This window comes from Notamacropus eugenii, chromosome 2 (assembly GCF_028372415.1).
Source record: "Notamacropus eugenii isolate mMacEug1 chromosome 2, mMacEug1.pri_v2, whole genome shotgun sequence".
Classification (NCBI taxonomy): domain Eukaryota; kingdom Metazoa; phylum Chordata; class Mammalia; order Diprotodontia; family Macropodidae; genus Notamacropus; species Notamacropus eugenii.
This window is the reverse complement of record NC_092873.1, coordinates 79214163-79238167: the sequence shown is the minus strand read 5'-3', so window position 1 is coordinate 79238167 and position 24005 is coordinate 79214163. Positions and strand designations below refer to the sequence as shown.

The 24005-nt window shown below is 45.7% G+C and overlaps 3 protein-coding genes across 9 annotated transcripts; 1 reads left to right on the top strand and 2 right to left on the bottom strand.

Moving 5' to 3' along the window:
- Window positions 1-1264: 1264 nt before the first annotated feature.
- Window positions 1265-13178, bottom strand: PLD2 (phospholipase D2). Of its 7 annotated transcripts, none has more exons than XM_072641298.1 (25): window positions 13031-13178; window positions 12237-12346; window positions 11937-12067; window positions 11678-11820; window positions 11160-11268; window positions 10994-11059; window positions 10747-10805; window positions 10338-10430; window positions 9983-10135; window positions 8434-8583; window positions 7932-8015; window positions 7662-7740; window positions 6891-7001; window positions 6330-6500; window positions 5723-5849; window positions 5438-5556; window positions 5229-5342; window positions 5024-5128; window positions 4761-4849; window positions 4533-4646; window positions 4313-4362; window positions 3439-3573; window positions 2950-3118; window positions 2761-2875; window positions 1265-2216 (listed from the first exon to the last, which is right to left on the bottom strand). In XM_072641298.1, exons 2-25 carry the CDS (start codon window positions 12343-12345, stop codon window positions 1992-1994), a joined length of 2820 nt encoding a protein of 939 aa, XP_072497399.1. In that variant the 5' UTR covers window position 12346; window positions 13031-13178; the 3' UTR covers window positions 1265-1991. The 7 variants fall into 7 exon arrangements, with proteins under 7 accessions (XP_072497399.1, XP_072497400.1, XP_072497402.1 ...); XM_072641299.1 differs by having other exon boundaries at window positions 2950-3103; window positions 13031-13177; XM_072641301.1 differs by having other exon boundaries at window positions 12940-13169.
- A 448-nt stretch (window positions 13179-13626) lies between these two features.
- On the top strand, window positions 13627-14261 carry C2H17orf114 (chromosome 2 C17orf114 homolog). The gene is made up of 2 exons (XM_072641306.1): window positions 13627-13813; window positions 14014-14261. The coding sequence occupies exons 1-2, from the start codon at window positions 13741-13743 to the stop codon at window positions 14175-14177; spliced, it is 237 nt and encodes a 78-aa protein (XP_072497407.1). The 5' UTR covers window positions 13627-13740; the 3' UTR covers window positions 14178-14261.
- Window positions 14262-16509: 2248 nt separating this feature from the next.
- On the bottom strand, window positions 16510-18474 carry PSMB6 (proteasome 20S subunit beta 6). The gene is made up of 6 exons (XM_072641305.1): window positions 18141-18474; window positions 17734-17801; window positions 17500-17631; window positions 17244-17373; window positions 16859-17003; window positions 16510-16754 (listed from the first exon to the last, which is right to left on the bottom strand). The coding sequence occupies exons 1-6, from the start codon at window positions 18240-18242 to the stop codon at window positions 16612-16614; spliced, it is 720 nt and encodes a 239-aa protein (XP_072497406.1). The 5' UTR covers window positions 18243-18474; the 3' UTR covers window positions 16510-16611.
- Between the last annotated feature and the right edge of the window lie 5531 nt (window positions 18475-24005).

Below are 24005 nucleotides of genomic sequence, written 5' to 3'. Positions count from 1 at the left end.
GGGGTTAAAAAAAGAAGCTTCCAGGGAGGACCTGAAGGACTGATTTTTACTAAAGTATTGCATGTCAGGGTTAGAATAGGCCATAGTTTCTAATATTACAGGGCAGAAAATGAGTGACTTGCCCACTTGGCGGAGTTGGGACAAGAACTCAGGTCTCCTGATCTCTCTAAAAGCTCATACTCTTAGACAAGGGAAATAGGACAAAGGAAGAGACTACTTCCTACAGCTTGATCAAACTAGAGAGAAAACAAGAAAGAAATGGGCAGAAACACACAATCCCTCCAGCTCCTAGGTGGTTGCCCTGCTTCCTCCCTGCCCCACTCCAGACTGTTAACAAGGTAATGACTCTCCCAGAGGAGAGGCACTTAGCTGTGCTAATGAGGCTAATTAACAGACTGCCAATTAGCACTGGAGGACCTCAGTATGTGGAGTGTGGGTGGGACTCCCTCTGGTAAAGCTGTTTCCCCTGAGCTCTGGAGCTAATGGGTCTTGGAAGGAGGCTAAAACTTGAAGTGGTGGAGACGTTCCTCATAGGCTGGGATGCCCGTATTCTTCATTTAATTTTCACCCTTTAGAAGCCTTCCCTGACTTATCATCCTCCCCATTCTAATCCATCAAGCTCTCAGGTCCCTAGCATTCAGGACTTTTGGTGAATGAGATCTAAGGAGGAACTCAGATGATGAAAGAAGAACTAAGTTACCCTTCCTGAAGAGAAGAAATTATGAGAGGATAGGGTTGTTATTGCAACATGAGAAAGCCTAGGGCATTAAAAGGTTTTCCTATCCAAGAGGTGTTCTCTCTCAGTACAGAAGTTAAGTCCATCTCTCTGCAATGTCTCAGCTGTAGTGGAGTGGTTGGGGGAGCAGGGGGTTCTTGCAAAGTCTTTCTCAGTTCTTTGATTTGAGTATGTGGGCGTGGTGGGGAAGGGAGCAGAGGTGTTGGAGAGAGCTGAGAACTGAAGATTTTCTCCCTGCCCTCCCCTAGTTTTGTCTATTGTTCACAAGTTCTGTTCTCTAATTACATTGGTTTGTCCTAGCCCCTCCCTTTCTTTTCCACTAGGGGTCATTGAATCAGCTCTTTCCTCTTCCCCAGAAAATGGATGACTCAGATCCTGAAGGCACAGATTCATAAAGCTAGAGAGAAGGGCACAGATAGAGCCAGGGGAGGGCAAAGACAAGGAGTTGGAGGTAAAGGAGAGGCAGAAAGATTACAAGTCCTTGCTGCCTTGATCTCACAAAATGAGACCCTTTTTTTAACTTCAAAATTTACTTTAAAAAACACCTTTATTTATAAAAATGAATGTGTTTGACATAAAGTAACTATGTGCTCAGTTAGTGTCTGTAAGCAGGCTGTGCTAAGTAAGTAAGTTTGTTTGGCCCTAGTTGTGGGATGAGCTAGGGGATTGATAGTGGTCCAAATTCTGAAACCCTGGCAGCAGATGATCAGAGCTAGGAGAAGAAAAGATGCCTGGAAGACTGTAGCTTTCTCCTCAGCAGCAGGGATTTGAACTTGATTCAGGAGATTGAGAGAAGCAGGAGATAGGGTAGGAGAGAGGCATTGCTCTGCATCATTTCCTCTCCACCCCACGATGCTCTCCTCTGTTGCTCCTGGGATGAATTCAGGTTCTCAGAATGTCAGGGTTTGACCATCTGACTGAATCCCTTCAATTCCACTGAGAAATGGACATAACTTAGAAAAGACAAGTGACTTACTTGTCCAGGGTCACATGGCTGGTTCATTTCAGAGGTAGAACCAGAACCCAGGTCTCCTGCCTTCAAACTGAAGTGTTCTATCATACCATTTCTCCCTTGGATATACTTTCCCCTCTCTCCTCCTGGGAAATGAATCCCTTTTGTGCATCCCCTCATTTGTGAGTGATTTGTCCTCAAGTTGAGTGTGAAGAGAGAGAAATAAAAGGTGCCAGGTGCAGAATTTGGTTTCCCATGGTTCTTCTCTCACTAGCCTCCATGCTCAAAAAATTAGATCCTGGGCTATGTCCATACTTCAAGAGGTATGACACCCTCCTTGCTACCCAGTGGAGGCAACAGAGACTCTTCCTCTAGGAATTTGAAGGGAAAGTGGACAAGGTGGCCCTGGATCTGAGTGAGTTCGGAGCAGGCTATCTCAGGGCTAACAGTGGCCAGAGGCTCCACACTCCCATACTCCCGAAGTACACGAAGTGATCGAGTCGCATTAGATGGCAAGCAACGAAAAATCTAGAGGATAAAAGTGAAGTTATTAAATAACTTCCTTTCCTTCACCAACTCCAGATATCCTGCCCCCCCACTCCAGGGTTTTCAGTTCTCCATCCTTCTCCTACCTAACTCCAACACAGAGATTTTTCCCACCTTATCCTTTGGACTCATTCACCCTTATTCCCCAGCCCTCCCCCCCCAATAAATATTCCTCCCAATCATTCCTCAAAACTGTGCTCTTTTCCCCTTTAGAAAAAAGTTATGATTTCTATGCATAATCTTCTTTCTTGTATCTCACTTTGCGGTATACCACTCAAAATCCTTTACTTTAAAATGAAAACTATTATAGTTACTGATCTTATAAGTTTCACAACAGCAAGGGATCCTGTCTTATCTAAGAATTTCCCCTACTGCTCTGCCTATACATAGGAGTTCCTTGATGCTGGTTGAACAAACGGTTCCATCTTTTCTTATAGCCCATCTATAGACTTCCCACATCTACCTGAAACCTATATTTTACCAGCTTCTGTTTCCCAACACACATACTCCTCCAAATCTTTCCAACCTGCTCATAGATGCTGGCATTTCTTTCCGCTATCTTCTGCCACAGCTGGAAGAAGGTGTCACAGACAGGATCCCGGAGGTCCAGTTCAGACTGGGACTCTGCCCCCAGAATGGTGCTGAAGGAAGAAGGGGGACTGTCAGATTTATCCACATACCCCCCTGAGAAGACAGGGTCCTTGGTAGCCCCTACCTGAAGCAGTGTTTCCGGAGACTGAGGGCAAACCTCCCAGCCTGGTACTCTTTTCCATCCATAAGTGATGGTTCCATCTCAGTGTCTTCAATCAGAATTGCTAATTCACTGTCTCGCTTCCCCAGGAGGCTCCGGTCATTGATGTTTGCTGAGCCTGGAGTGGAGTTGTCTATTAAAAGGGGCAATTTGAAATAGCACCCCTTGCCCCCACTATTACTACTCCCAACCCTATTTCTCCAACTTCTTCAGTTCCTAGTTTTTTCTACCCAACTTCTTCTGTTTCTCATTTCCCCCACATCCTTACCATCCTAAATACCATGCTTTTTCTGTGCTCTCTGCCTCTACCCCAGATCTCTAGAATGCCACTTGCACTAATTCCCCCAGCCCCTTGCTACTTCCTGTCTAGCCATCCCCTTCCCCAATTTTGACCATCAAGCTTCCTCCCTCTATCTTCAGTATTATCCCCTGCTCCCTTGGCCACTCCCTTACCAATGATGACTGTCCTGTCATCTGCGATGAGCAGCTTGCTGTGGATGTAGATGAGCTCAGATATCGGCTTTCCTCTCAGTTCTCCATGGGTTCGGAGCCCACACACTGACACATAGTCTCGCCACAATGTACCCACTGGTACATGTACAGGAAGGGAAAAGACACATGGATGAAAGAAGCAAAGATTAGCTTATGCAAAAAAAAAGACAGCTCTCCCCACCTATCAGTCCTGCTCCTCTTTCCTTGCCTTGGAGGACCTTATTCCTAACCTTGATATCATAAGAGCATAATGGAAAGGATACCAGATTAAGAGTCAAATAAGTTTGAATTCTAGCTCTCCTACCAGATATGTGACTTTGGACAAATTACCTAATGTCTCCATGCTGAAATTTTCTCATCTGTAAAATGGAGGTGATAATACCCATATTTCATACTTAACAAGATTTTTTTGAGGTGCAGATGAGATCTGATCATACATTATAAAGGGTTATGATAAATATCAGCTATCATTCAGAGAGCATGAAACCATGGAAAATGCACTAGTTTTAGAATCAGAAGACTTGGGTTCAGATTCTGCCTCTGTCATGTGAAACTCATGTGACCTTAGGCAAGTCACTTAACCTCTCTAGACCTGTGTCTTCATCTGTAAAATAAGGTGATTGTACCAGATGGCCTCTTAGGTTTCTCCTTCCTCTAAATCTATATGGTCCTATGGTTATTTTTATTCTCCTCAGTTGCTGTAGCACAAGGTCTGTTTCCAGACTGATATAAGATCAACACACAGTTACGCTGAGAAATACTTCACTCTCTCTAGCCCAGCTTCTCTCAACACTTTCTATTCCATCTAGAATTCTCCCCAACTACCATCACTCACTGGCAGCTTTGAGCCGATGCAGGATTGAATATTCACCACGACAGAGAGTCCTGAGGGAGAAGTCACAGGGAGAGTTGGCAGTCAGGGGAAAGAGCTGATCCTGAGAAGGGGGAAAAGAGTCAAGAGGCGAGGGGCAGAGTTGAGAGAGAATGGGGCAGAGTCAAGTAAGAAGTCAAGGAAGCATTAAGAGGCAAGAAGGGCAGGTGGCCATGTATCTGACCTGTAGGTAAAGTGCAGAATTGCCTGGATAGCATTTCCACCACCTGTAGAGATATCACCTTCAAACCCAGGAAGTAGGGGAAGCAGCACGTAGACCCGAAACCGCTGCTGTTGCCTGTGGAAAGGGGTGTAGGGTCATAGCTGGACACCTCTGACCTAGCCTTCTTGGATCCAATTCTGCCCCTTTATACACATATACCCATCCAGAGCATCTCCTTTTCTATCTTACTTGTGGGCTCTCAAAATCCTCTCCACAATAGCATCTCCCACTGTGTTCAGAACCGTCCGTCCATCTGAGCAGCTGATAAAGAACTGATTCTGGTAAGACATGGGGTGTAGTGAGGGAAGAATAAGGAATAGGTAATACAGTCCATCTCCCCTATTTCTCTAGCTCCCAATCTCTGTCATCCCTATCCCAGCAATGACTCTCTCTTAAATCCTAGTCTCCTATTCTTAAACAAAACCTGAATTCCCCACTTTATCCCCACCAACCTCAATGTAGATGAAGTGGCAGCTCTCCCGAATTGTATGGAGGTATGCATTGAGGATGGAGCTCTCACAGGTCCCAGCGGACCAACGGTCCACTGACCGAAGGACCTAAGAGACAAGAAGGAAGCAAAAAAAAATCCTCACACTTTAGCAATGGGGTATAGGGGAAAGGCTCTTTTTTACACTCTGGGGAAGGGAGTTGTCTCACCTGTACAGTGGCGCACTGCCCTCCAGGAAGGGTGAATGGTAACTGGTTGGCTGTGCTGGGTGACTTGGGTAGCAGATATGGGAACAGAGGGATCTTGTACTTGGCCTTGGTGGTCTAAGATTCAGAGTTAGGAGAGAGAGTCAGTGGGACTAAAACTAGCCCCCTCTTTCCCTCCCACAGACCAACCTTTTCCTCAGGTTAAGGGAAACCTTGGTAAAATTCCAGCGCTGGATGAAATGTCGGGCAAGATCTCTTGCTGCTGAACCATGGACAGCGACCCCCACATCCCTCCATGGCATCCGGGGCATCATCTCCCTGTCAATAAAATCTAGGGGATCCCAAAGGGTAAAAATCAAAAAGGGGGTCCTGAAGCCAGTTTCTAGACATTCACATAACAGACAGTCAGGGGGACAGGGAGATCATGCTTGTTACAGAGAAAGCTGTCTTGATCTGAGTTTCAGTCTTGGGGCTATGGAAAGAAAAAAATCTCTCACCTTCGAAGGGCCGGTCCAGTTGTACCCAATCTTTGACGATCAAATTGCTGTAATCCTTGCCCAGCCAGAACAGTTGGTTGTGGGAGAGGTCAGGGGCAACAGGAAGGCTTGAGCATGGGGTGGGCAGCTGTGTGGGGAGAGACCCAGCCCAGGGGGTCATGAAAGACCCAGTCCTGGGGTGGAGTCATGGGAGCCAAAGCCAGGAGAGAGGTATAGCCAGACAGAAAGAGGGAAACATAAGACAAAGACACTGAGAGAAGGGCACATACACAGACTGAGGGAAAGACAGAGAGAATAAGAGATGAAAAAAGGGAAATATTGATGATCCCACCCTCCTGCTCCAAACTCCCTATCCCAAAGGGGCAGAAAGCCAGAAAAATGGGCCCCAGGATGTAATGACATGAGAGAACCAGGAAGATCGAGAATAGGGGTGGTCCTTAAAGAGGGAAGAGGCCTAGAAGGGCAGGCAGAGGGGGTGGAATTGGAAAGGAAAAGGTGGGGTTGGGCCTCAAAGATAAAGAAGAAGTTTCAGGATTAGGGATCACCCTGGGAGAAAGAGGAGGAGAAGAGGTACTACAGTGTGAGGAGAATATCAAGTAAAGTTTACCTGTGGGGTGGTTGTTTCACTATAGCCCTCTAGGTCAGTGATCCGGTAGTGCAGATCATCCCATCGGCCAAAGGCAAGGTCAAGCCCTCCCATGAAGGCCACAGCTTGGTCCACAACTAGCAGCTTTTCATGGTGGGCCCACAGTGTCACGTGGTCTGGGTGACGCATCACCTGGAAAGAGTAGGAAAAAGTAATAAGATTTGGAAAAGGATAAGGTCTCAAAGAATGCTTTGGGGGAAAAGTGGTAAAGTCTACATTGTTTAGTGCTAAAAGCACTGTTGTTATGGTCAAAAAACTGTGACTGTAGGCAAATCCTTTAACCTATCTGGAAATCAGTTTCTTACCTACACAATGAAAATAATAATTATACTCTCTACATGATGGCACTATTTTGAGGAAAGCATTAATGCTTAAATCAGTATCAAAATGTGAACTATAATGATTACAACATGAAGGCTTGAGGAAAATGGAAGTGAGAGGGTCAAGGAGAGGAGTGGACATGGGGAAGTCAGGTGATGAGGGGCAGGGGAGAAGAAGAAGCACAAGAGATAGGGGGATCACCTTGATATTGGGGTGCAGCTGCATCAGAGCCTTTTTGCTGTAGCCACTGTTGATGCCCAAGGCCAATTCCACTTCCTTGAACAGCAGCACAGAAATTCGGACACCCTCCTCCTGGTGAGGGTAGAAGGGGGAATCAGTTGTCAATAGAAAATGCGAAAATGCTTTGGAAACTCCCCCCACACTCACCCCCTCCACTCCTGGTTTTGTCCTCACCTTTTGGCTTTCCTGTCTAATATCCCCTTTGCAGAGCCCTCAAAACTCTGCCTCCAATGAATTCAATTAAATATACATATATTAAGCCCCTAAAATGTTCCATGGACGCCTCTAAGTGATGGGTCTATGAAGAAGAAAAATGACACAATCCATCTCCTCCATATCTACTTAATAATCTTGTAAGGAGTTAACATATAGAATAATCAGATTTTCACATACCACAGATAAAGAACTGAAAACCCAAAGAGGGAGAGTGACTTGTCTAAGGTCACACAGGTCAGAAATAGTAGAACTGGAATTCACAACCAGGTGCTATGAATTTGGTAGAATGTGATGGGATAAAGGAGAAATTCAGACAGTGCCATAAGAAAATTTGAGGAGGGATGAATCCCTTGCTGTCGGGGATCCCTATACTATTCAGTGACTGGTCTAAAGCCTAATCATCTGGACAGTCCCAGGTGTCCTTGCCCCATCCTCATTCTATAGACATTCCCCCTCTTTAGGCCTTGTCTACTTCCTGGCCTCATCTCTTTGTGCCAGACCCAGCTGCCTCCTTACTGCCTTCTTCTTGAGCATAACATCCAGTCTCCAGTCCTCAGAATGGGCTGGACGCTTCAGATAAATTTCAGGACTCAACCTGTGGATAGGCAGACATAGAACAAATCGATAAGTTTGAAGTTCCAAAGGCCCTTCCCCCATTACCTTCTGGAATCTTGGACTCCCAAGCCTAATTTTGTAGCCCCCATGACTCCTTGAACCAGATCTCATCATAAACTCATCTACCCGGTCTACCCAGGTGTTCCAACTCCTCTCACTAACTTTACTCACCACCAATCTGCAATGAAAATCTCCTGCTTGGCCTGAAGGATGGCATCAGCCACAGCAGCAAAGTAACCTGCCCCATTTACAAACCTAAAGAAGGGTGAGGAGCAAAATGGAAATCAGAGGAACCAGAAGGCAAAAGAAAGGGGCATGATAATGGACCAAGAAGACAGAGAAGACAGGGAAAAGTCAGAGATGTGTCAGAGTGGAGGGAGATCAGAAACTGGAGGGAAGTCAGAGAAATCTGAGATGAGGGGAAGAGGAGACAATAGAGAGAACTGAGAAAGCAGGACAGGACATCAGATCAGAGATGGTCTGAGAATGAGAAACCGTGTCAGAAAGTTAGGGATAAGTAGGGGGAAATTAGAGGTAGGAAGTGGTCAGAGAGGGTAGAAGGAGGTCAGAGAGGGTAGAAAGTGGTCTGAGAAGGTGGAAGGAGGTCAGAGAGGAATAGGACGAGGTCAGAGAGGAGTAGAAAGAGGTCAGAACAGGCAAAGGGAGGTCTTACCATCTGGCCAGAGTCACTGGCCTTAGCGGGGCATAGCTCTGGTGTCTGTGTAGCTGTAAGAAGTCGCACCCCTGACTCTGAGCTAGCTCTGTGATTTCTTGACCCCACCATCGAGCCTGCCGGTAACTATGGCACTTGAGGATCAGGGACCTACGGTAGAGACAATGCCAAGGTTTAATTGTTCATGCCCCCAACGCCTGCTCATCATCCTCCAGCTCTCATCTGTCTAAACCCTGAAAAATTCCTCCCCTTTAGGCAATGAAATATTATCTTGATCTCTGATGACAAATAGGATGACAGAGTTCTCCTTTTTCAGGCACCTTCACATACCCCCAGGGTTTACAAACATCTTTCAAAAATGTTCCCCTATGTGAGCCAAGAGAGGAAGAAAGGTCATTGAACTTAGAGTTCTAAGGGACTAAGGGAAAGTTCTAGGTTCTAAGGGAAACTGTTTAATTGTGGAAAAAGCCTTGGAGTGAAAAGACATGAATTCAAGTCTTGCCTCTCACTTACTACTTTCATGACCCTGCTCAAGTTTTTGTGCCTCCCTGGGCCTCAGTTTTCTAAGTTGTAAAAATGAAAGAGTTGGACTATATATGAAGCCTCTTTCACCTCGAGGTCTGTGATCCTATGACTAATAATATAAACTAGTCTCCTTTTATAGATAATGAAAATGAAGGCTAGAGAGGGGAAGTTACCTATTGAAGCGTCAAGCTTCGAACCTATCTCTTCCAACTGCATGCAGCTAAAATGGCACAGTGGATAGAGTGCCAGGCCTGGAGTCAGGAAGACTTTAGTTCAAATCTGACTTCAGACACTTACTAGCTGGGTAACCCTGGCAAGTCACTTAACCCTGTTTGCCTCAGTTTTCTCATCTGTAACATGAGCTAGAGAAGGAAATAGAAAACCATTCTGATATCTTTGTCAAGAAAACCCCATATGGGCTCATGAAGAATCAGACATGACTGAAAACTAAACAACTTCTAACTACAAATCTAGAGCTTATGGAAGTTGAGAATCAGAAAAACTTAAGGGACCTCTTAACAAGTTCAATGACCCAGGTCATACCAGTAAGGGCCTGAATTGGGGCCTTTTGAATTGTAGACTACTGCTTTCCTACTACTCTCTGTCTCTGTATCCATAAAGGATAGGAGACATCCAGAATGTGGTGAGGAGGATGTTCTGGACTCTCCCCCCTGACCCTCCCATTCTGGATCAGGATCAGAAAACAGTTAATGCAGTAACCGTTGGTCTGGGGCTGGGAATATGATGGACAGTATAACAGTGTAAGAATTAGGTAAGAACAAAGAAGGGAAAGGAGTAAAAACCTTTTTTCCACCTCTACCCCCCTCTGCCTCCGCCCTTCTCCTCTCTAGGTTGCCCATCAGGTTTTCCCCAACTATTTCTAACCCACCTCTGTCTCAGTCGAACCCCCCTCATAGTATCTCTATGCTTCTATTTTAAACATCCCACTTCCCTGGATATGTGACTATGTTCTCCAATCCCTCCCACTCTCCTTTTCCAGCACTTGTTGGCCCTGGTCTCTGACCTGTGAGAAGTGTCGATTCGGACGCCATAACGCGTTTCTGTATTCTGTTTGCCAACCTGGACTTCAAATCCAGGGTCAAAAAGCTGGACAAAGGATATAGAGCCTGTCTCTGGGCGCATATACAACAGGAAGGAGTCTTTCACCACCAGCCATCTAGATAATAGAATGAGTTGTGATTAGTGACCCAAGAATCTGGCCAGTTCCACCCTACCCTAACTTTGTCATTAACTATCTCAAGTACACTACATAGAAGTCTGTCTCTCTAGCCCTTATTTCCTTCATCAGTCCAAGCATCTGTCCTACTCTCTGGTCGTCCCCCTCCTCAGTGACCCAGGCATCTGGCCCCTCAATTTACCTCTTGGACCATCGGTAACAAACTTGGTCTCGGCCACAGCAGGTAAAGCCAGGAACTCGGTGACCTCCTGAGCGCTTGCGGATCAAACCTTCCCTGGGGGGGAAGGCACAAGGTACAGAGATTCAGTAGTTCTGGACAGAAGTTCCCTCTACCAACTCAGCCATCCAAGGTGGAAAGAATGGGGCACCAGTAGTTGGGGAGTATTTGGGAAGGGAGTAATGAAAAGAGGGTAAGAATAGGGAGCAAAGAGAGGTAGAACCAAGAGTGTTATTGGTGAAAGGTCCTCAGAAATAATTTAGTCCAACCCCCCTCATTTTACTTAGAAGGAAGTTGAAGTTCAGAGAGAAGTGACTTATCCAGTCACACAGAAAGTGGGATGGAAGATTGTGGGGCCATCAGGGTTACTCACAATCCTTTGGGGCCAAGGTCAGGTATGAAAGAGAATGGACTGACCTCTAGAAATTCTGTCTAATAGAAAAAGAGGAAATATCAGATTCAGGATCCCAAATATCTGGCTTTGTAGGAATCCAACTCCCAATGCCCTCAGGATCCAGACTTCTGGCCTCCCAACACCCATTACCCTCAAGGACTAAAGCATCTGGTCCCCAGCTTCCAATGCCCTTAGGGATCAAGGTTTCTGGCTAAGGCTACCTCACCATAGCATGGTAGTTTCGGTAGAATGAAATGGCCAGGAGGTGATTGAGATAATTCTCTAGGTATTTCTGGAGTGAAAAAAAAAAGGAAGATGTGGCTCAGGTATGCCAGGTTCACCATCCCCTTCCTGTCTCTTCCCCTACCCCCAGGAAAGTAGCCAGACCATACCTGTTTACTGGCCCTGTGTCTGGAGGAACCTTCAGAACCCACTCTGGGAAAAGATGGTATTTCAGCTATAGGAGTAGCTTCTTGGGAAGGGGAATAAGCAACTGCAAACCTGTTGGAAGTTTGGAAGTTGGGGGTTGTAAATCAGATAGGGGTTAGGGAGAGATTGAATATAAAGCCACTGAGTCCCTGACGAGAGAAGTAACCAGTATTTCTAGGCCAAAAGAGTTAGTAGAATATGGCTACCATGGCCTTGGTCTTTAGCCCTTTTTGGTAGTAGAGGCAGGAGGATGGAGGGGTTGGGAGTGGGGAACCTAGAATATACTAGGTAAGCATTGAGCCCTGGTTGAGAGCCTATCTTGGAATCAGGGGCCCTGGTGTGTGTGGGTGTGTGGGTGGGTGTGGATGTGGGTGTGTGGGTGGTTGTAGAGGAGGAAGAATGGGGTAGAAACAGTAAAGAAAAGAAGCAAAAAGGGGTTGAGCTTTGTAGGAGCTTGAAAATGGTCCCATCCTCCTCTCACCGGGCCAGAGGGAGGAGGCTCATCAAAACTTTGTGTCTCAGCAGGTCTCGATGAAGTTCCTGGAAATTTCGGTATTTCTTCTTGGTTGTCCATGTGAAATCACCATGGGATAGTCGGACAGAGTAAAGTGTGCACGTGCCCACCTTTAGGTTCCAAGTACTGAGTGTCAGGTTCTTTCTCTCCTACATTCCCTGAGTCCCTCCCCCACCCACATATACAACCACCCCTTTACTCAAGGGTCCAAGAGTGACCCCCTAACCTTGGATCCACTGGTGTATCTCTCAGTGCCTATGACTTGTGCAATAACAGGGACTCCAGGGGCGAAAATCCTGGGGTGATTCCTCAGGGGCTGAAGGTTATAGATGGTCAAGAAGTGATGCATCCGGTCAGCTGTGTGTGTGTGGGGGGAGGGTTGGAGGAGCTTAGAACCTAGTACCCTAACCTCCATATTTATTCCCTTGGTCCCCACCCTCAGGTCTTCCTCTTTCTCCTCCCTACAGGTGAGACCAGTCAGCTTCTCTGCTATATCCTATATTTCCCCCCTCCCCTTCCAGATTACCTGGGTCTTCCCCTTCTTTCAAGGTGTCCAACTCATCTGGTTCCATCTGGAGCTGGCTGGAGTCAAGGCCACCATCTCCAGGGAACATTCCCTCTGGGGCTGCCATCATACTGGACAGTAGACCAAGAAATCTCAGGAGGAGGGGGAAGGGGTCCTTCCCTCAAGACTACCTCCCTTTTTCAGGCTGGCCCTGATTGGCTATCTCTTCCCTTCATCTCTGATTCTGACCTTCCATCTTAACCTGAATTCTGCTCTCTTCTGGTGACCCTTGTCTCTCACCATAACCCTAGCCCTGAGCTTGACCCTGTTCTCTGACTCCCACACTCCTTCCCAAACACCCCTCATCCAAAAACGGTTTCCCATGCTGAGCCATCTCTGCTCCCTCCTCCAACTCTCTCCTCGATCTCAGCACCCACTTCCCCAGTACCCATTCTCTTAATTCTCCTTGGGAAGAGGGAGAGGGGACAGTAATCAGAGAAAAGGCATGGAGCCCAGCACAGGATGTCTCAGAACTGGGGCAGAGAAGGGGCCCTGGGAAAAGAGTGGGGGAAGGGGAAACCAGAGAAGGCTCAGGGAGGGTCCCTAAGGGGGAAGTGCACCTAGCCTAAGGCAGGAGCTTCAGAGGCATGGGGGGGGGGGTCAACACGAGACATGGATCAGGGAAGGGTGGGGTATGGAAATCAATCAGGAAGTCTCGTTCTACCTCCCAAGCTGGGAAGGGAGGGAAATTCCGAAGTTCCGAAATCCCAGCAGGGCCCCTAGCCCCAGTCCTCCCAGGTCTTCTCTCCCCTCACCACTCAGAGCCAGAACCGGAGCCGAGATACCATTGGATCAGGAACCTGAGCAGACATCCTGAGCTTTTCAGGCTGGACCGGGCCAGGCCCGGAGAGCAAATGGGGATGATTACAATGGCCTCACCCTCTTGGGCGGGACAGCATTGGGAGTCAGAGGGGGCGGGGCACGATTCTGCGAAGCCTCTCCTCCTCAGCATTCTTGTTCATCTTGTTTCTCCATCTCGTGGGGAGGGCCCAAGAAGTGGGGTGGAAATAGGATGTGAGGCCAAAGAGGAGGGAATGATGAAAGCACTTGCCTGCATTTCTGTGTATTTTTGGGTATCTGCCTTCGTACAGAGAAATAAGTTTCTGTCTCTCTCTTACATTCACCCCTCAACCCTCTCTCCTTTCTTCCTTGGACCCCCCCAAAAATCCTAAACTTGTGTATGTGCGTGTGTGTGTGTGGTGGGTGGCGAGGTGGGAGAGTGGAGAAGAAACCCTCTTCTTCTACCGCCCCCATGCCTAATCTAACCCAGCTATGCCCTCTGCCCCCCCTTCCCTATCTATGCTGGAGCCTATAATCACTGAGGCGCCTGTCTGAGGTTAAGTGGTAGTCTGGCTACTGAAAGGGGGTTTGGGGGGCTGGCAAAAGCAATGCCACCCTAACGTCAAGCTGCCCCCTCCCTTCTAGCCCAACACTCCTTCCCCTACCCCCTTCTCTCAGTATCAAGATGGGTCTGAAAGGGCAATGGTGTTTTCCTTGGTCTGGTCTTCGGAGGCAGCGTGGGAACCAAAGGGGAACAGGTACTGAATACTAGAGGCAAGGAGGAACTAAAGAATATACAGTTATGGATGTGGAGGGAGGACATTGTAGTTTAAGAAGATAAATGATTTGGCCAACTCTCTCCCTATCTCCTGTCTCCCCTTTGTCACCTCAACCTCTTCATCTCTGGGACCAGAAAGGGCAGCTACTAAGCTTGTCTCCTTCTCCCTTTTTCCTATAGCCCTGACTTTGGCCTCCCATCCAGACTCTAATCAGGCCAGGGGTGACCCCCTGCCTGGGGGAGGATCCACTCTAGGAGACAGTGCCTACTTCAGCAGCAAAGCTCGACTCTCCTTCCGTCACCAGCTGCACGCCACAACTTCAGCCAATGATTCTACCAACTGAAGTCTGGTGGGGACCTACATCTCTTAGGTGGCCAGCAAAATCCTGGCCTTGTGTCCCACTTCTCATTAAATCTATTCATTGGTAGCCAGGTTTGTGTCAGTATTTTGGGAGGGATGCACCCCTAGAAGTCACCCTTGCTGAGTGACAAAGATGGAGATTGGACTTAGTGATCACTGCTACAAAACAAGGTGTTGCCTGTAGGAAGAAATACAGTAGTAGTGGGGAAGGGGGAAGTGGGCTGGGATGTTGCAGATGAGCTGAGGAGAAAAAACTTAAAAGTATATTGGCTTGATAGTGAGGGAATCTGGGAAACCAAGGCTCCAAATCAGGAAAGTTATACAGTTCTTCTTCACTTAGTTCAATCCCTTCCTCCTAATTAATTCAACTAGTTTTCTGCTTAATTCCAGGAAGCCTTCCCCATAGCTACTGGGTGAATCATCTGGGAACATATTTGTGAGGATAGGGAATCTATGCCCAAGGTCTCCATATGTTGATGGCAGGGTACGTGGGTTTGTCAAGCTGGGTATACAGCTTAACTCCAAGTGTGATCACCTCCAAAGTGTGCCTCTGGGTACCCTGACTTGCCATGAAATTGACTAACTTGCCCTACCATGTTCCCAGATACTGAGAAATAGACACAGCAGACAGAAGAGGAACTGAGGATGAGAGAACCTGGGGTAAGGGAGGGCCCAGAGTTGGTAATCTTTCATGGATTAGTACTCTATGGGAGGGATCCTGGGAATTAGCACCCCCTCTCAGCCCTTTACTAGGAAGCCTAGAACAGGTCTCAAAGGGGAAGAAAGCTTATGGTTTATGGGATCAGAGGACCTCTAGCTTTTAAGCACAGAGCTGCCTGTTAGAGATAAGATTGATACCTATATAACGTAAAGATTTGCAATTTTTTTGGATCTAACTACTCACTCATGTAGGTCCTCTTTCCTCTATTAGGAAATGAGGAAGGAGGCAACTGTAGCACAGTAAGATTACCAAATAATATAGTACCAAACGACTGTGACTTTGGGTGAGCTACTTAACCTCAGGGCTCTAAGCAACGAAGACTAAAAAGATAAAATGCCAAACTGCCCTGGCAGTTTTCCCATATTTTTCCTGCAACCAGTGAAATCACAGGTTCGGTCCTTGTCCCTGTCCAGATGAGCAATGGTCACACAGCTAATAAATATTAAAAATGAGTTCTGAACCCAGATTATCTTCTGACTCCAACTGGGGATGGGCAGGAAGGGAGCAGTTACTAAGCCCTACTGTGTGAGGTACCATCATTCCCATTTTAGAGATGAAGACACAGAAAGGTTAAGTGACTTGCCTAAGATCATACAACTCATGTCTGTAGCTAGAATTGAACTTGGGGTTTTCCTGACTCCACGTCCAGTGCTTTATCCACTGCATGACCCGGCCCATTGTTCTTTCCATTCCACCTGCTACCTCTTGAAATGATTAGATAGGTCTCCTTGAGGTGTGTAGCCTCATGTCTTCTTCCTTCTTCCCTTTATCAACTCAATTATGTGATTCAAAATATGTGAAAAAAAGGAAGTTCAAGGGGTATCAGGTTCCACTGACAGAAGGGAAAGAACACTGAACTTGGCCTCCTAAGGCCTAAAATTCTCACTTTTTTATGTTGTATTTTTGTTGTTACATATTTCTTTTTTAATTAATTTATTTTTCAACATTCACTTCCACAAGATTTTGAGTTTTAAATTTTCTCCCCTACCCTCTCCTCCCCAAGATGGCCCATAGGCACTACTTATATATATACATTACACATATTTTCACATTAGGAATGTTGTAAAGAATTAGAACCAATGGGAGGAACCACAAGAAAGAAAAAACAAAACAAATGCACCAAAGGAGAGCAAATAGTATGCTTCCATCTGCATTCAGACTCCAAAGTTCTTTTTCTGGATGTGTACTGCTACTGCTACCTTTTACTGTGATTTTTAGTCTGTTTTCCCCCTCTATACAAAGGGGATGGTCTCCATAAAGTCCTTTCCAGTTCTGACACTGTGTAGCTTTTTGAGGTGGTTGCTGGCCTGAAAATGGGGTTGAGACTAGAAAGGTTGGGGAAATGTCTAAACCCTGTTTCTTTCTAAATTAAGTAGAATGAGAGCTGCTCCAAGGTAGGACTCTTGCTCCTTTTACCCCTTGTACCTATTCTTCTAATTTAAAGGAATCTCCTCCTCTTCCCCACCCCCCCACCCTCATCCCACCAGGGATCACAGCCCACCAATGATGATCCCAGCACAGACATCTGCAGAAACTGAAAAAAGGGGAAAGAGAGGAAGGAGGCGATAGAGCAAAGAACCAGACATACGAACTCTCCCCTTGACCCACAGTTTATTGACTCTTGGGTTTATTGGAGGATGGCTTATGATTAGGGAGAGGGGGTGGTACAGAAAGAACAGGGAGGAGGTAGTAGATCTCAAGTTGAAGGATAGGTGGCAACAGGGAATCTGGGAAGCTGGTCCCCCAAAAGCACCTGCCGTTCCACTCCTTTCTCAGTAATTGCTGCCAACCGGATTACACCACCACTTGAACCATCTCGCTCCATGGCCAAAGCAAGAGCTGGAGAAGAAAAACAACAGGTGATTAAAAAAAGAGAGGAATACAGGAACCAAACCTGAGTGGGCAGGAGGAGAATAAACAGGCCCAGGAGCCAACATCCTCACCATTGGCAGTGAACTGAAGACACTGCTTTTCATTCATGCCCTCTTGATAGGTGGCATCAACATAGCCATAGATGTAGGAGCTACCTGAACCCCCAATGGAAAAAGGCTGCCGAACCATCATTCCACCCATGGGTACTGAGTACACCTGAAAATGGGAGATAGAGGAAAGGAATAATGAGTACATGTCACTAACCTATCTGAGGGACAAACAGACAGTGATTACCCTTGGGGGGACAGGGTTATTTGCGAAGATTCAATTGTAGAGACTGGAAATGAAAAACAGAAAGAAACAAAACTGGAGACCAAGGTAGAGACTCAGAAGACATACAGAAAGTGGCCAAAGGCATTGTTCTAGGCTCTCATAAGTAGGATTCAAGCGTCTAACCTGGCCCCCCTCATAGGGATCCCAGCCAGCAACGATGATCCCAGCCATGAGATCCTCTCGGTAACGATAACACATCTCCTTGAAGAGGTTAGCAGCTGTGTGGACCAGGGGAGGTTCATTCAGTTCAATGCTATGAGGGTCAAGGTAAGGAGCGTTGGTGCCTGATTCACTCAGGGGGAGCCCGTCTTCACCCCCCAGATCCTTCTTTCTTCAAAGGACTCAGGCACCTGCCTCCCTGCACCCAACCTGTCACCACCTGTGGAAGCTCAGCTGATAGGTGACGGCGTCGGCCACGGCCTGGGTGTCAGCAGCCGAACCGGAACGGCAGCAGAAGATCCGGTCGTGGATGGGGGTCAACTTGTCAGTAACTCGGTTGGCAATGTAGGACCTGGGCAGGGAGGGAACACAGCGCTCAATGGCTCCTTTGTTCTCACCCCTCGGGCTAGGGGAAGGGGATTTCCAAGCCCATCCCCAGGCCGGCGGAACTCACCCGGTGGTTGTCCTGGAGTCGGCTCCAAGGACCACGCCCCCATCAAACTGCACAGCCATGATGGTCGTCTGGGGGCCACAGTAACAAGAGCTACCACTTGTGCAGCGCCTACTGCATGCCAGGCGCTGTGCTAAGCGCCTTACAAGCCTCTCAAGACCCCCTGCACCCCACCCCTAGAGTGCCGCAACTCCGGGGGGGGTGCCCCAGCCTCCCCTCCCGTTACCCCAAAATGGGACCATTCCAAGCCCCCCACGTTCCCAGCGTGCCCCGCGCCCCCGGCATTCCACGCCCCCCACGGAATCTGGGGGCTCCCTGCCTCCCGCCTCCCCGGGTCGCTTCCCGATGTCCCCATCAGCCCCGCGCGCTGCACACAGCTCTCGCTCTTTTCTCGCCCCTGCCGGCCTCACCCCAGTGGAGACGCCCCGATCCCCCCAGTCCGGGGCGAGGCCCATGGGCCCATAGGCCGGGCCTGAGCACGTTCCGCGAGCCGCTACTAACGCCGAGGCCATTATTCCGCGGTTCTAGCGGCGTAGGCCCGGCGTGGTCGGAAAGCGACTGTCGCAAAGTGCTCGGTCACAGCCCCGTCAGAGCCGGAAAGCGGCACCAGCCAGGGGCGGGCCAAGCGTGGGGCTCGCCGAGGGCGGGGCCTCCCAGTGACGCTGACGGCAGCGCGGAGCGGCCGTCACGCCGCAGGGGGCGGGGCCTCCCGCCTCTTCCTCAGGCATCTAGAGCTGCAACAATGGAGTCTAACTAGGGGCGGAGACTTGTCCTAGGGCGGTGCAGTCAGAGGCTGAGACCCTGACGGTGCTTCCCATCGGAAAGCTAATGGAATACGTAGTGCGCCTGGCCCTAGGATTTAGAGCTGAGAGGAGCTCGGAGGTCTAATGCATTTTTATCTCTTAAAAAAAAAATTTCAATTTTTAAAAAATGTATTTCAAAAATATTTATTTGTTGGAAGATAGATTCTATATCGTTCTTCCAATACGAAGTCACCAGCGTATCTCTCCCTTCTCCTTCTAGAGAACCATCCCTTAATACGAAGGAAAAAGCAAAAAAAAATTAAGTAAAACTAGTGTGCCCTCTGTAGAATTGTGTACTCAATAGTTCCCCCTCCCCTGCAAAGAAGGGAAGGCAACTCCCTAATTTAGAACTCATTCAATCAAAAACTGCCCGGAAAACTGGAAAGCAGACTGGCAGAAGTTAGGTATTGTAGCCATTCTGAGCCCCTCAACACCCGAGAAAGGCCTAAAACCTGAACTGGCCAATCAAGAGAAAGACATTTTTTGACCCACTCTGAGCTTGACCTATCACGCTCGGCCGAAACAGACAAGCTTTTGCTTTGCTCTCTGAGTGAATCCACAATGTGCCCCTTTCGGTGTCAGCAGCTACGAGGCCAGATGAAACTGACCAGGAGTGTTCTTCTATTTATGACCGCCAAGGACAAGGCACCTTGAACCGGACACTATTTTGGATAATGGAAATTTCCTTATCTTGGTATTTTATGGACAAGTGTTATACTGTATTATGATTTATAATCATGCTAATTATAAAAGAAACACAGACACCCTGGAACTATAATTTCAATTGACACCTTGACATTCTCTTATCTTATTGTGTTTACAACCTATCCTATTAAGAAATTCTTTTCTCCTATTACAGTTAACACATATGGAGACTATAATTTTGGTTGACACAAGTGCGCTTGACTCCCATGCAATGCATTGTTCTCTGGCTTAATGAGAATAAATAAACACATTTATAGCACATGTACAGCCTGTTTCTCTTTGCTCCTTGTTCAAATCTTTAGTAAGGTGAACCCCGTTCTGTTTGTTATTAGGACAAACCTCAGTTAAAATGGAAACTGATTCCATTTGTTTCTTTGGACCAAACCTTTGGTAAATGGTTGATAGTATATAGATCAACACTTTATACTATACGGGGTGTCCAAAAGTCTTAGTGTAGTTTTAAGTTTTAATATTTTCACAAAGACTTTTGGAATACCCGGCATAACAATATAAGTACTGAAAAGTAATTTGGAACTGTACCTCAAGAGTCACTAAATTGAAAATATCATTTGGCCCTACTATTTGACCTGTACCCAAACTCTCAGCCCTCTCTCACTCAAATGAAAGTCAACTGCAAGTCATGTCATCATCTTGATGTCATGGGCCCCTTTGAGAATGAAGGGCAAACACAACAACCCAAACTCTATCAAAGAATGATATATATACAAAAACATCTACACCAGCTCTTTTTGTAGTGGGAAAGAACTGGAAACTATGGGAACATCCATTAATTGGGAAATGTTCCCACAAATTATAGTATATGAATGTAATGGAAATCAGGTATGCTGTAAGAAATAAAGAGACAATTTCAGAGAATGATATTACATGTACAATAAGAACCGTATTGTAAAGTCAAAAATTTTTAAAGACTTTAAGAACTCAGTTCCAGAGCACCAATGATGAAACACGCTGACCATTTCCTAACAGAAATGAGACATTATTTAGGGACATGCCATATGGAAATTTGTTTTGACTATGTATATTTATTACAAAGGCTTTATTTTTATTTTTTTTGTGAGGAAAAATTGAGAGGGAGAGAAGAATTAGGGATATGGTTGACAAAAAAAAAAAGAGTGTCATTAAAACATTTCTTTTAAACTCACAAAAGAAAACAGAAGGCTAGAAAAATTCACAGAAAAGCAGAACAACTTTAAAAGTTACATGTTGAATTTATCATATACTTAGAAAGCAAATTGTATGTAAGATTTAGTCCTCTTTTTCTGCTCTATGTTGTATATGAACAAATGCTTATTTTAGCTGTATTTGTTAATGTTAGATTTTTTTTTAATTGAAAAAAAGAAAGACTATTCAACAGTAACAACAAAAGGTAAACCAAGGTCAAGTGAGAATGTTTTATTGAAACTGAATTTCCTTTAAGAAAAATTATGTAATTTGGAATCTCTGAAAAATTGACTTCCTGATGATGAATTTATCCTGGCCCCAAGAGTTTGTGGGGATGGTCTACAGCTGCATAAAAGGTATAGGGAAGGGACAGGTGCAGAGCAGAGCACAGTCCAGCATAGGCTTGGAGCTGAGCCTAGGCAAGGACAGGGCTGAAGTAGGCTTCAAGACACCACACCACCAGCAACAGTTGTGGGTCCCAGATTCCTCAACTCACAAATGCCAAAGATAGCTTCAAAGGTCAGTGAGAAACTCTTTCACTTGGGTGAGAAGGGAATGTAGTGATCTAGCCCTGGCCCCAGGCAGCAGCAGTTTCCATTGTTGGAGCCCTAGTCTAAAGCCCCTGGGGTTCAGCTGATCTGAATCTCAGCCCTGAGTGGGGGCCCTGGGGTGAGGAGGAGTGCTGGCTGTCATGGTAGAGCTGGTGGAGACTCTGGAAAGGGAATCCTGCTCACAGACTAGAACACAGGCCAGGAGAGGCATAAACTCCTCTCCCTTGATTGTGCCACTTTGGAGGAACTGAAAACTTACAGGTCCCCAGAGTATACCCTCCCCTTGACAAAGAGCTCAAAATCAAGTAACTGGCTGGGAAAATGCCCAAAAAAAGGAAAAAGAATAAGACAATAGGTTACTTTCTTGGTGAGCAGGTATAGTCTTCCATCCTTTCGAATGGGGAGGAACAATTTAGGTCTTCAAAGGAAGACCGAAAAGTCAAGGCTTCTGCATGCAAAACCTCCAAAATAAATATGCAATGGTCTCAGGTCATGGAAGAACTCAAAAAGGATTTTGAAAATCAAGTAAGAGAGGTGGAGGAAAAAAATTGGGAAGAGAAATGAGAGAGATGCAAGAAAATCATGAAAAGCAAGTCAACAGCTTGCTAAAGGAGACCCAAAAAATGCTGAGGAAATTAGAACCTTTAAAAATAGACTAACTCAAATGGCAAAAGAGACCCAAAAAGCCAATGAGAAGAGTGCTTTGAAGAGCAGAATTAGTCAAATAGAAAAGGAGGTTCAAAAACTCACTGAAGAAAATAGTTTTTTAAAGATTAGAATGGAGCAGATGGAAGCTAATTATTTTATGAGAAACCAAGAAATTACAAAACAAAACCAAAAGAATGGAAAAATGGAAGATAATGTGAAATATCTCATTGGAAAAACAACTGACCTGGAAAACAGATCCAGGAGAGACAACTGAAAAATTATGGGACTACCTGAAAGCCATGATTAAAAAAAGAGGCTAGATATCATCTTTCATGAAATTATCAAGGAAAACTGCCCTGATATTCTGGAACCAGAGGGTAAAATAAATATTGAAAGAACTCACTGATTACCTCCTGAAAGAGATCCAAAAAGAAAAACTCCTAGGAATATTGTAGTCAAATTCCAGAGTTCCCAGGTCAAGGAGAAAATATTGCAAGCAGCCAGAAAGACACAATTTGAGTATTGTGGAAATACAATCATAATAACACAGGATCTGGCAGCTTCTACATTAAGGGATTGAAGGGTTTGGTATTTGATATTTTGATATTCCAGAAGTCAAAGGAACTAGGACTAAAACCAAGAGTCACCTACCCAGCAAAACTGAGTATAATATTTCTGGGAAAAATGATCATTCAATGAAATAGAGGACTTTCAAGCATTCTTGATGAAAAGACCAGAGCAGAATAGAAAATTTTACTTTCAAACATAAGAATCAAGAGAAGCATGAAAAAGTAAATAGGAAAGAGAAATAATAAGGGACTTACTAAAGCTGAACTGTTTACATTCCTACATCGAAAGACAATATTTGTAACTCTTGAAACATTTTTCAGTATTTGGGTAGTTGGAGGGATTACACACACACACACACATACATAGACAGAGGGCACAGGGTGAGTTGAATAAGAAGGGATGACATCTAAATAAATAAAATTAAGGGGTGAGAGAGGAATATATTGGGAAGATAAAGGGAGAAATGGAATGGGGCAAAGTATCTCTCATAAAAAAGCAGGAAAAAGCTTTTTCAATGGAGGGGAAAAGGGGAAAGTGAGAGGGAAAAAGTGAAGCTTACTCTCATCACACTTGGCTTAAGGAGCGAATAACATGCACACTCAATTTGGTATGAAAATCTATCTTACACTATAGTAAAGTAGGGGAGAAAGAGATAAGTGGGGTGGGAGGAATGATAGAAGAAAAGGCAAATGAGAGGAGGGGGTAATTACAAGTAAACACTTTGGGGAGGCATAAGGTCAAAAGAGAGAATAAAATAAATGGGGGGCAGTGTAGGATGGAGGGAAATATAGTTAGTCTTTCACATCATGACTATTATGGAAGTCTTTAGCAAAACTACACATATATAGCCTATATTGAATTGCTTGCCTTCTCAGTGGGGATGGGTGGGGAGGGAGGAAGGGAGAGAAGTTGAAAGTCAACATTTTAGGAACAAATGTTGAGAATTGTTTTTGCATGTAACAGGGAAATAAGAAATACGGGTAATGGGGTATAAAAATCTATCTTGCCCTATAAGAAAAGAGAGAAGATGGGGATAAGGGAAGGGAGGGGTGTGATAGAAGGGAGGGTAGATTGGGGGAAGGGGTAATCAGAATGCATGGCATTTTGGGGTAAGGAGAGAGGAGAGATGAGGAGAAAATTTGGAACTCAAAATTTTGTGGAAATGAATGTTGAAAACTAAAAATAAACAAATAAATAAATTGGGGGACAAAAGAGCATAGGAAAGGAACCACCTTTTGAAGCAGGAATATTTGAAGAGTCTCAAAAGGCCCAAACCCTATCCTGTAACCAGAAACAAGTCTCTGGGGTCGAGGTTGGACTCTCAGCCCATCACATCCTATGACTTCCAAAGATGAAATTCCCCTATCTCTGTTCCTCTCTCTATCATCTGTCTCCTCTATGGATCCTCCATGTCCAGCACCTTCACCCAAAATATTAGGCTCCATCTAAAGCACATACATATCTTTCCCTTCTCAGTAGTGAGGTGGAAAGAGCCATGGATGAAGAGGGAGGAGACCTGCATGCTCTTTCTCATTCTTCTGCTAAGTGCCTGTGTTACATTAAGCAGATTGTTCACCTTTCTGGCTCAGTTTCTCCATCTATAAAATGGATATATAGGATACTTGCCTTCCTTCATCTGTAAAATGAAGCGGGTCAGACTAGAGAACTTTAGGGAAAAGCAACTTAAGTTTCTAGTCCTGGTCTAATCATTTACTTTGTGACCTTGAGCAAGTTAATTAACTTCTCTAAACATCACTTTCTTCATCTGTAAAATGGGAATAATACCTACTTGATCACAACTTTTTAAAAAAATTTA

Excerpts from the sequence above, each read along its gene's own strand:
- PLD2 (XM_072641298.1), bottom strand. The coding sequence starts at position 12,345 with ATGATGGCAGCCCCAGAGGGAATGTTCCCTGGAGATGGTGGCCTTGAC. Across the intron at positions 12,068-12,236 it reads GAAAGAAGGGGAAGACCCAG|CTGACCGGATGCATCACTTC; the intron begins GTAATCTGGAAG and ends ACACACACACAG. Across the intron at positions 2,217-2,760 it reads ATGCCAGCATCTATGAGCAG|ATTTTTCGTTGCTTGCCATC; the intron begins GTTGGAAAGATT and ends TTTATCCTCTAG.
- C2H17orf114 (XM_072641306.1), top strand. The coding sequence starts at position 13,741 with ATGGGTCTGAAAGGGCAATGGTGTTTTCCTTGGTCTGGTCTTCGGAGG. Across the intron at positions 13,814-14,013 it reads TGGGAACCAAAGGGGAACAG|CCCTGACTTTGGCCTCCCAT; the intron begins GTACTGAATACT and ends TTTTTCCTATAG.
- PSMB6 (XM_072641305.1), bottom strand. The coding sequence starts at position 18,242 with ATGGCCTCGGCGTTAGTAGCGGCTCGCGGAACGTGCTCAGGCCCGGCC. Across the intron at positions 17,374-17,499 it reads TATCAGCTGAGCTTCCACAG|CATTGAACTGAATGAACCTC; the intron begins GTGGTGACAGGT and ends TGACCCTCATAG. Across the intron at positions 16,755-16,858 it reads TCTTCAGTTCACTGCCAATG|CTCTTGCTTTGGCCATGGAG; the intron begins GTGAGGATGTTG and ends TTTCTTCTCCAG.